This window comes from Thunnus maccoyii, chromosome 9 (assembly GCF_910596095.1).
Source record: "Thunnus maccoyii chromosome 9, fThuMac1.1, whole genome shotgun sequence".
In the NCBI taxonomy this organism is placed as follows: domain Eukaryota; kingdom Metazoa; phylum Chordata; class Actinopteri; order Scombriformes; family Scombridae; genus Thunnus; species Thunnus maccoyii.
The window spans coordinates 33,799,416-33,811,134 of record NC_056541.1 but is presented as its reverse complement, the minus strand read 5'-3'; the positions used below and the strand labels follow the sequence as shown (position 1 = coordinate 33,811,134).

General features: G+C 40.7%; 1 protein-coding gene across 2 annotated transcripts; it reads right to left on the bottom strand.

Annotated features, from left to right (window-relative positions):
• Positions 1-1,235: 1,235 nt before the first annotated feature.
• tm2d2 (TM2 domain containing 2) lies at positions 1,236-10,795 on the bottom strand. Of its 2 annotated transcripts, XM_042420188.1 has the most exons (5): positions 10,397-10,795; positions 8,912-8,999; positions 8,725-8,840; positions 7,190-7,269; positions 1,236-4,319 (listed from the first exon to the last, which is right to left on the bottom strand). In XM_042420188.1, the coding sequence occupies exons 1-5, from the start codon at positions 10,660-10,662 to the stop codon at positions 4,168-4,170; spliced, it is 702 nt and encodes a 233-aa protein (XP_042276122.1). In that variant the 5' UTR covers positions 10,663-10,795; the 3' UTR covers positions 1,236-4,167. The 2 variants fall into 2 exon arrangements, with proteins under 2 accessions (XP_042276122.1, XP_042276123.1); XM_042420189.1 differs by lacking the exon at positions 7,190-7,269 and having other exon boundaries at positions 10,397-10,792.
• Between the last annotated feature and the right edge of the window lie 924 nt (positions 10,796-11,719).

Sequence of the window (11,719 nt, the reverse complement as noted above, 5' to 3'; positions counted from 1 at the left end):
TTCATATGTTGAAATCTGTTTTTTTACGATCATTTGAAATGTTCACGGTGAGTTGAAATGCAGTGTGGAGCCAGTCTGAAGCTCTGGGTCGCTCTTATGTAGCTACAGGCTACATGAAAGCTGGTCGTGTTCAGACATATTCACTATTACATTAAAAAAAAAAGTATACAGAAAATGTCTTCAGTATATAGAAGACATGTTTAACCAGCAGTACTGTGATCCAGATGCAAAAAGTTCATGCAAGTTGTGCAAACAAGTTCAAACACTCTGTAAATACAGTAAACTCTAATAAAAAAATGACTTATTGCCAGTGTAAACGTAACAATCCTCTGTGTATATAGAGATATGGATGACACATACTTTGATATTGGTGCATGCCAAGTGTGTAAATAAATATAATAAATGTGAGATAAATATAGATGGGTTACAAATTAAAGGATAAAATAAACACACATCTCTCTCTGTCTCTTATTATTCATATTATTATTAATAAGAATAATAATAAAACAAAAGATAAATCAAGTGCTTTATAAATGGTGTATCTGCCGTTTATCCACCGGGTACTTGTCCAACACCATATATGGATCATCTAGCCCAGGGAAGAACATATATATATATATATATATTAGGCTTTATATACACACAGAATTGTTGGTTTTGTAACATTTCATCTGGCCACAGCTGCCATCGTAGTACGTTATAGTTGTTTAGTCTGTTGGTCACATAAACCATCTGATTGTTTTCATAGTTTGTGTTATTTTCAGTTAGTCATGCCAGAGAGGATGATGGGATGTTAACAGACCTTTTTCACAGCAGACATCTTGACTCATGGCAGCAGGAAAAGCACAGGTGTCACTAATAACATTAAAAATGGCTCAGTTCCATCAAGTGTCCCAGGAAGATACATGTGAGCCATAATGCACAATGAAACTGCTTCACCTTAATGAGATGCAGTCATTATTAATGTCATTAGTAACATCTGTGCTTTTACTGTGATAAATCGTATGTATCATGCAGCGTGGAGGCGTCTGCTTTAGTTGTATTTTTCCACTCAAGTCTGCTTGATTTCCACCGGTGTTCAAATATCTGGTCATACGGAGGAACTGAAGTGAAGTTGCTCAATAAATCCAATAACTTGAAGTACCGAGAAAAGACAACAAGCTCTTTCATTAAGATTCTACTGAGCACAAACCAGAACCCGGGCGATCTAATCAGAGAATTAAGAGAACACGCCGTTCCAGATACTTTTTATTGACTCATGATGATGGTGAACAGTGATAAATACAACACAAGACACCTTGGATTGGGAGTTTTTGCAGGAGCACATATGCAGCTTTAAAAGAGCCCAGAAAGATCGACGGTAGAACAATCTGGAATAAACACTTTTATACGTTTTTAATGTTTTAATTAACAGCATTCATTGACCGATTGCTAATCATTGTCAAATCAACATAAAACTCAAGGAAGTGTACGACAACACATTCACAGACGAGGCAAATAAATAAATAGTACAGTTAAAGAATATAAAAGCTTCAGTATTATATACAGTATCTTACAAAGCCAAGAGACTCCAGAAGATTCTCAAAACAAGTATTAACACAGTACGTCTTTCTACTTATACTCTGGGGCAATTCTGCACAACTGGACTCAGATTGAAGTGTGAAATGAAGACGTACATTCAGATTTAAGGTGTGTAAGACAGCAAATGAACCACCATATTGTGAATTAAGTGGACTATGTAAAGCAGTGTTTTAATGCTTCCCTCTACAAAAGATGTTTAGCCAGCTGAAAATATATTACCTCCTGAAAGCATACTGCTGCTGCTGCTGCTGGATGAGAACAGTCGACACGTTCACCATCGTGTCTTCTTCAACTTTTTATGACGACACCTAAAAAAAGGGTTTTATGGATCCTTAGGTAATGAAAGCTGCTCCGTCTATGGAGGAGTACATAAACCTTCCGTTCAGATAAAGACCAGGAATTTAACAAAGTGGAAGATTTGAATGTTTTTAATGTGAGACCTGAGTCGCGCAGGAAAAAAAAAGTCAATGAAGATCAAAATTTGTTTTAGTTTGAGACATTTGAACACCTGAGTGCAAAGGCGGGAAATGTTCCCACACAGCACAGACGTATCAGCTGAGCCCTGTTTTAAAATCTTCCTCAACAGTAAAAAAAACACTAAATCATCACCGAACCAGCGTGATCTGTGTGAACTCTATCCGTCTTCAGTTGTGTTCATACATGCCTGAAGCTGTAATGTTAATCAGTCTAAGTACTGTTGAAAGCCATTAAAGGAGCAGAGAAAATACAGGATTCAGACCACCTCCAGAGGAAGAGGACAGCGAAGGGTCAAAGCTGAGGTTTTAAGTAATCTGAAGAGGCAAAGCTCTGATAATAACTCGGTGTAGGATGTTGCCTGCAGGACACGGCCGTACGGTTCTACTATCACTGCTCGGTTTTCTACTGGAACGAAGGATTCTTGGTCAGCGTGCGATATCATGTTCACCACTACGGTGTGTGAAGGACACGTGAAATGAAATTGAGTCTGAAAGTTAATTTCCTGCAAGACATTCCTCGAATCCTTGAACTTTCCAGCATGTGAAAGCTCTGACGCTTGGATCAGGATCAGTTGTTTCCTTTCAGCTCTGCTTCAGTCTTCTGGTCTTGAGGTCTCGATGGACTGACAGGTAACTCCTTCATCCTGCATCATCAGCATCACACAGACACTTCAGTGACCAATAGCAGCAACCTTATGTTGTTTATTTATGTTACTAGTATGCCCATTACTGCTCCTGGGCTTCCCATGTCAGTGATAACAGTGTTGTTATGTATGGGGGGGGGGGGGGGGGGGGGATGGTTACTGTGTAGTCTCTCTGTTTCACTCTTCTCACTCACTTTGGCACAAGAACACAAGCTCAACACAACTGTTTTAACTTCCTTTCACTTTCTGATGAATCAGGAAAAACTCTCGCTCTCATCACGGTTACTAAATTATCTGGTGCTGCTTACACAGCGCGGTTATATAATGGGTCCTTGACAGCTGGCCATCAGCAGATCAGCTTTTGAATGTGTGCTAAAAATCACGTATCCATCATCACTAAATCTTGCGGTCGGTCTGCTTCGCTTTCACACCGTAAACAAAAAGGCACCAGACTCAGTTTGGAACTGGATCAAAAGCCTCCTTTTCTTATTTAGTCCGCACCAGAGTTTGATTGACAGATTTCATACCGGCCTAAATGAACCAAATGATGTTCAGGTTCAAAAGGACACTGTGACTGTGAACACTGATAAACACAACATGAGACACTTTGGATTCCTTCTCTCCATCACAACAGGGGAAACTGGGTTTTTCAGAGGCACATGTGCACCTTTAATTAAAAAGCTGAGGAGCAGGTATGACTTGGTGATGTGCAAGTAAAGTGAACAAGTAGAAGATTGATCGTCCACTGTCATGGAGGTAATCTGTACAGGAGATGCATACATCTATGCAAATCATTCGGTAACCACAGTAACACATATGTGCGTCACCGTGCGAGTGTGAGAATTTTCACCAGATTTTGATTCCCCAATGGGTGTCCATGTAATGCTAATGATGCAGGATGACATCACCAAAACTGTCCAATCAATGTGTCTGTCAGTCTGTATGACTCCATGTTTACTCCTCTTGGTTCATTTGTGGTGAGTCGGTATGAATGTGACGCACATCACAAATAAAAGGCAACATTTTGAGCATTTTGAACTGAACTACATGTGTGAAAGTGACCTTAGCTGACAATTTAGCACTAAGAAGCACAACAACGGTCTTCACTGTCGCTCTGGTGAACGCTCTGAGTATAACAGTCATTCTCATACATTCTCAGAGTGGAAAATTCCAAGTCAATTAAATTAGAATGAAATCAAATTATTCCTCGTTTTACTTAGGAGCCCCTGGGAAGCTTGTTGGAGCCCTGAAGAGCTCACTGGACTCCACTTTGCACAGCACAGCTATAAATCCCCTCAGAACAAGCCAGCCCACAGATTCATTACCACGGCAGGCTGAGGCAAGATCCTACAGTCCTCAATATGCAACTGATAACGTCTGTGCTCAGACTCTTGCTGTTCCTTGTCAGTAATAGGTGCACCAGTTGCTGTTATCGCTGGGCATCAGGCCGCCAGTGATGAGCAGGATCAAGTCCACGAACCACCAGATTCCCAGTCCTCCCAGGGTGAGCAGCTTCCCCACAGCGGTGCCGGTGTGGCCCAGGCAGAAACGATCAACCCCGAAACAACCCAGGAAGAAGGAGTACAGCAGAGTGGTGATGAAATAGTGTCCGGTGTACCTGTGAAAACAGCAACAAGAGGACGTTTACGGCAACTTATGAACATTTGTGCAATTAAAATAAATCATGAATGTGATGTTAGTTTTCATTTTAGTTGGATTTCATATATTCAGTACCTCAAACCTTCATCATCTGTATAATTTCTAAATGTGCAGATGTTGTTACAAAATAAATATAGAAAAAGAAATAAAGGAAATACTGACATGATAATATAATAATGATGAAACAAACCACAAGCTTTTAGGAGGATAGAGCCTCTGGTTCTCATCTGCAAGGAGTGGACACAATAAAAGCAACAGCTGCTCTGTACAATATAACGGGTGGACAAACACAGTCTCAACAACAACAGAACATTAGAAGATTCACAAAGGCAGCATTTATCCGAGTGCTGGATTTCAGTACTGTCTTTGTACAGGTGCTGCTTTGATTGTGTCCAGCCTCTGCACGCCTCTGATCTCTATGCAGTTACTATAGAGATTAACCCCATGTGCTGATGAATGCAGAGCGATGCTGAGTGAACATGGTGTGCCATGAAAACATGGCCCAAAAAATAAAAAGATAAAGTGATGGTTCCATGCATTTGTAAACATTGCCCTCTAGTGGTGCAAACGTGATACTACAGAGTTTCTGCAAGTGACCAGAACAGTTTCTGGAACTGTAGAGTGATTTCAACTAGATCAGCTGTGTATATTCATGCACACAAGTTTTTTGTTGTGAAAGTTTCAGACCATATTTCAATTAAAAACTCGGTCTCCTCTCCACATGTGCTACCGAGGCTCATTATTCCTTTTTCCGGTTCTGACGACAACCTGATGGAACTTCCTATAATTGGTCCGTAAGTCCGAACCATCCAAAAAATGTTTTCACACTAACGAACTGAACCGTGGTTGAGTTTGATCCAGACAGGGACCACCTCTTTTCGTCGGTCCAAGGTTCACCTGTGTGGTCTGGACCGAGGTCCGGGGGAAGTTTCACACCTGTAATTTTGGTTTGGATCAAACTTTGGACCAAAGCAGGTAGGTATGAAAGGGCCCTCACTGTGGTGAAGAAAGCAGTTCTATAAAGTGCAACTAGTTCTGAATGTTCTCAGGACACAATCTACTTGCCATATTTCTGACCAACATTGCAAAGTAAATTCCAATTACTTTCTATAAATTAAACTACAGGTCTGTACTTCTGGTCTACATAATATTAAACCAGATAAAACTGTACCAAGCATGATGAAAGCATGTATCTTGTGTCTATATTACAAGACCTATTTATTAAGGTGTACATTAGTGTATGATTGACATTACTGAATAATATTCAAATGTAATTGTGACATTATATTTATTGCAAACAGCTGCAGCCGGGGTTAGGCTTAGACAAGCTGCTGGTACAGGAAGTTATGTCGAAACTGTGTCAGAGGCTTTCATGGAAAAGTTGCAGTGATGTAAACTGGTCCGTCTCAGCTCAACTGAAGCCAGCTGGTGGCATCATCTGTGGCTGGTTTTAGAGCGTAAAGCACGTCACCTGTTTCAACAGCCAATCAGCTCGTAGCGAAGTCAGCCGGTCGAGTCAGTTACAAACTGTCGGCTGGTTGAAATGGCGGTTTTGGACGGAGGAAAGAGAGGATTGCCTCATCAATTTGTTTGAGGAACAGCCATGTCTATATGACACAGGCCTTCTCACTTTTTCATGTTTTTGCTGTTTCATCAATGCTAGAACTGCAAGTGTAGCAAGTAACTCACTATCACTATCCTTATTCATATTTTAAGACACTACAAATCATCCAACTACAAAAAAAAAACATGAAAAGTCGGCAGTTAGAAGGGAAACACAGAGCGTCATTGCTATGGAAATGATACACCATCTCATCTAGTTGCGTTGGTGTAAACTGGCAGGTTTGAGAACGTTGCAGACTGGCGCAAGTTTCAACTCATCAAAAATCTGGGGGTGGGGAGTTAGGAAGAGGTGAAGTTACCAGACCGCCGTAGCCTGCTCCTCATCTCACACCCACAACTATACAGTGGATTGAATTGAGTCAAGTTGCATCGTGGGTAATGTTGGCAGCAGATTTTAACCAAACCTCCAGGAACAGCGCCAGGCTGTGAAGCCAAACTGACACAGTGGTTAAACCATGTAATTACAACTTCCAGGTCCATCATGTGACTGGACGCAATCATTGGAAAAGGACCAACCGTAAAACAGTGAACACATTTTTCTGCTCCCAAACCCTCATCGTATCACCATTCAAGTGAACGAGGAACTGGAAGTCAGCAGACTCGGCCAGCGGAAGTCTCAGGTGAACTGGAGAAGGACTCTAGTGTACATGGTGGAAACATGGCGGACTTTTTGGCTTCATGCACCACTGAGCAATTTTCATACCTGGTATCGAGTTCTCCTCAGTACATTCAGGCTTTGAACAAGGAAAACATGATATATCTGGTTCTGTGGTATTGGTCCATCAGGAGTCCAACAACGCTTTTAATGGTTCAAACCTAAGTGCATCTATCATTCTAGAGACCATGTGACCCTCATTCTCATTAAGTTTCCCAAGATATTTCCATTGATGGACAACAAGTGCAACAGATGGCAACCATGAAACCTTGTGAGAACATTTCTCTCTGTTGCAATCTCAATAAATACTGACTTAGTAAAAGGTTCAGGTCAGGCCTTCTGACATAATCATCACCACAAAGGTGCAGCAGTTGTGCAATTCCTTGTCTGTTCATGTGTTGTTTATCTGTGACCAAACCAAACTAATGGCAAGACTGTCATGAAACTTGTTATACATCCAAAAGAAAGAAAGATTATTGATTTTATTGCTCTTACCATCTCTCCTCTAGCGCCAACAACAGTTTCAACTTTCCTGTTTCTAATGAGCAAACCTGCTGGCCTGTTTCTGCCCATCACCTCTCCTCCACCACCTCCATCTGGCCTTTCTTTCATCCACCCGCTACAATGTTGACTGTGAAGGCAATTGTTAAATGGGGAGGTTATTAGGCTCCAGCAGAGCCTCTGTACTGCACTCTGTGGACTTATTTCTTGTTATTGGTATGTCACACCGTTCCCAGACACATATACACCCTGGGCTCAACATTAAGGCTAGTCCGCTTGTCCGGGACAAGTGGAAGAGAAATTTACTTGCCCCATAGGACAAGCTAAAAGTCATTAAAAAATAAATACATAAAAAACACTGTGTCTTCACATTATGTGCCACTCATTACTCGGCTACTTAGTTAAATGAATACTGATTTGAAACAAATGCATTGTCCAACTCAGTGTGTGTGTGTGTGTGTGTGGCGGAGTGTCAGTATGTTAGCATAACCCTGCTGTGTGTGTGTGTGTGTGTGTGTGTGTGTGTGTGTGTGTGTGTGTGTGTGTGTGTGTGTGTGTGTGTGTGTGTTCAGCGATGTTTCTTCAGGCTCCACAGCCCGGCCATGAACGACTAACATTACAACGACATCATACCAGTCAAAGAGAGAACGAAAATTAATATACAGCTGGAGAGATGAATTTGACTGGGTGCGTTAAGGCCCTTTCAGACACAACATGACGACGGCATCACTGTTTTCTGAAACCCGTTATTTCCAATGGCTTGCGGCACGCCACGATGGGCGCAAAGCGTGGGCGCAGCGCAATGCTCGGACATGTGAAAGATAAATTTACTTGTCAAAAAGTTGCATCCTGCACAGCTACCGATGGCCAGTCTTTTTATTAACATCAATAAAAGTCTGGACTGAGAGGAACTTTCCCTTCTCATCTCTCTGCTCTCTGTCCGTCTGGATTTGTCACAGACTAGGCTAATAATCAGAAACAATAAATAGCCCGCTGTCTGTCACAGCAAACTTTTTCATAAGCAGGCATGCTGCAGTATCTTGAACAGATCAATCTGCCACTGTGCTGTCATTCTGCCTCTCCATTATTTAACATGTGGGAAAAAGGAGGACAGCAGATTTTTATGTGGACACAACTCATTATTTGAATGATTTATCTGTGACGGCCCCTCAGCTTTGCTTGCTGCTGTGCTCTGTTTGCAGGGGCGGGTACCTGAAGGCAGGATGGGACACACCTGAGCCTGGTGTGCCTCGTATATAAAGCTCTCCCCCCCACACACTCCTGCCACCCATCCACTCCCTACATTAATGATCTTACAGACTCACCCACCAATTTGTTCATTTGGCTTGTTTTGAGTACTTTTATGGAATAGCCATCTTTTTTTTTTGCCACAGTCTGGAGCCAGGCTGTGACAAATCTGTCAATTACTGGATTGATCTGTTAATGAATTTTACCTGATGACTCCAAATTGCTTGTTTTGTCCAACAAAACTTACTTATTTACAATATCAAATCACAATGCAATATAAAACCAGACAAAAAGGCTGTTTGGGTCACATTGAGAGCAGTAAAATAATGTCTCTTACTTGATGCAGGGTACGTCCCCTCTGAGGAAGTCTCTGGGCCCGGCACACTCGATATCATCCAGTGCAGTGCACATAACTTCTGTGTGGTTCACCTCCCTCTCAGTCTGACCACCCCACTAAGATATGAACAATAAATTAAAGCGCTGCTTAATTAACAACATCATTTGCTTAGAAAACAAACACTTACCACAACACAACCATGGCCCATCTCCTGATAGGCGCTGTAGTTGCCTGCATGATCTACAGGGTCTTGACAGTAGATGAACTCCTCCGGTCTTCATCACATACAAAAGAGTGGATGAAAAAAGTCAGGGAGTGCATAATGTAGTGAGGCAATACTGTAGGGAATGACTTTTAAATCACAACACACTGTAACATTTGCTTCCATTATGACAAGCACCCATCCATCCCTGAGAGAACAGTAACGCTGAACTTAACTTCCCATTCACAGCTTCCGATTTGGGGTTAATTAAAAAGTCAAGGAAACATAAATAATGATATTTAACAGCTGATTCTCCATTTCTTTCACCACTTACTCTTATGAAAGAGTGTTAGACATCGTAGTAAAAGCCTTTGCACTGTTTAAACCCACTTTCAGATTTGTGAAAGACCAGGTCCAGATCAAAAAACACTAGAATTGGACTTCATTAACAAGGAGACTCCAGAGACTCATTAAAACACAGTTTCACATTTGTGAACAATGAAAAAAGGGCAATTTCACTCTTTCTTCCCATCCAGACCACATTACACAGATTAGAAAATTGACTCTGTAAAGAAATTTTTTGATTGTATTTAAGAAGGTGAAAATAACTTTTCTACCTTTTTGTTTTTAAGTGAGAAAGAAGAGCTCTACATGGCCATAACCAGTGAAGTGGAGAGACGTGAAATCGTGCTGTGAAATCACCTTTTATTCATTTACAGTGAAATAAAGGTGTCACAAATCTGAAGGAGGGTTTAAACAGCATTAAGGCTTCTGCTACCATGTCTAACATTCTTTCATAAGTGTTGAAAAAACTGAATCTGCCACTAAATATTATTGTTCAGGTTTGAGCTTCACTGTGCAGAAAGATGTTTGTTTCCACATTCATCTGCTGGAAGTGGAAAGTTTCTCTGAGCTCATTGAAAAAACTATTTTAAGTGGCGGGCCTACAAACAGGATCTGTGAGATCACAAATAGTCTGGACGTAGTTGTGGTCCAATATTCAACTTATTCAAGTGTGATGTGCACATTTAAAAACTGCAGTGCACAAACACTGAGAATGAACTTTACAGTGAAGTAGGAGACATCTTGTGTCCAGCAATTACATATTTTTATAAGAGATTCTTGAATCATTAACAGGGATGAAGGAGGAGATGGTTTTGACGTGGTAATTATGCTTTTTGTGGAAAAACCATATCAGACACACATCATTGTTCCAAGCAGAGTATTTTTAGATGTCTAAATACATGAAAGCATAAAGTCTTTATGTTTGACATTAGGACATTAACTTAAATTCGGCATACAGAGACTGAGACTGAGACTGGTTCAGTAATTCTCACTGCTGCTAAACACGAAGGAATGTTTAAGATATTGAGTCTCGTTTTGAGTAATGACGTTGTATCCTGAATGTAAATTAAGTCGCTGTCAGATGTCTGAGAGCAGTTTGCTGTTTCACTATCAGATGTTACTTACAGATAGCTGCAGAGGACGACGGGTGATGGGGGTCTGTACTCGTAGGCCTCTGTATTATTCGCACTCTCCGCCGATATGTCATCTTTCACGACTACGGGCGGCTGCTTGGTGGACGGGAGCGTTGTGGCTCCCTCACCGGGGACAGTGGCGGGTGTCTCCGCTGTCGTCGAGTTCTGGGAGTGAATTCCTTCCAGACATTGTAACAGTATCACCGTCAGTAGCAGGAGAAGCTGCCCGCACAACAGAATATAGCTCACTGAAATCATTGTCACCCTCAAAATACCACAGTAACCTTTACAGAGCCGCTACTCATATTTAACGGGAACATGTAGCTAGCTGACTGCGACGGTTTATTTCTATTTGCGTCCAGATCCGTCTCGCGTTTATGACGTCATCAGAAAAGCGTCCGGAGCATCGGTAAAGATTTTTTTTCCTAACTTTATTAACACGGTAACATTACAGGACAAAAAACAATACCGGGAGTACTGGGAAGAAAAACACAAGAGCAAATGAAAATGTACAATGTAAAAGATATATAATACAGATATGTATATACATATATATATATGTATATGTATATGTATATGTATGTATGTATGTATATATGTGTATGTGTGTATATATATATATATATATATATATATATATATATATATATATATATATATATATATATATATATATATATAGGGGAGAGCGGGGTAAAATGAGCCACCCCCTTTATCTAGGTAACCATAAGCAAAAGTAATCATGTGACCACAAATTAAGGAAGTATAGTTCACATTTCACATTACTCTATCCACGCACATGGAGAGAGTGATAAGCAAAACAGAGCAAATAAAATGATATTTGTCATGCCAAGTGAATTCATCATGTCACTTAAGTTATTAGTCTAATTAAAATAGATACATTTTGAACATTATTACATGTTCATTTAAGTCAGCGTAAGCTACAAAACAAGCTCATAAACTCAGCATAACTGTGAAGCAGTGACCCTTCCCTCTAAGGGGACAAGTGGACCCAAACCATGCCAGAAAAATGCCCCCCACAGCTAGAAAAGAGCCATCGGATCCCCTCACTGTAGGGGTCAAGCATGCAGGCCTGGAGCAGTTTTTCCTTTAATTTGTCATCTGTCTGTTTACACAAAAGCACATTTACACACTCATTCTTTCTGTATCTAACACACAAAGATCACACTTTAATCTATAGTGAAAATGTTGAGGTAACATGTTGAACAATAGCACAAAAATATTTTATATCAGTATTTAATGGTAGCACTATTCACCCCTAATTTTATAGAATCACAGTACGTGTAATTATAGG

Coding starts and splice junctions, on each gene's coding strand:
- tm2d2 (XM_042420188.1), bottom strand. CDS start 10,662: ATGATTTCAGTGAGCTATATTCTGTTGTGCGGGCAGCTTCTCCTGCTA. Junction 9,000..10,396: donor GTCGTCCTCTGCAGCTATCT/GTAAGTAACATC, acceptor TATGTGATGAAG/ACCGGAGGAGTTCATCTACT. Junction 8,841..8,911: donor TGGGCCATGGTTGTGTTGTG/GTAAGTGTTTGT, acceptor TTCATATCTTAG/TGGGGTGGTCAGACTGAGAG.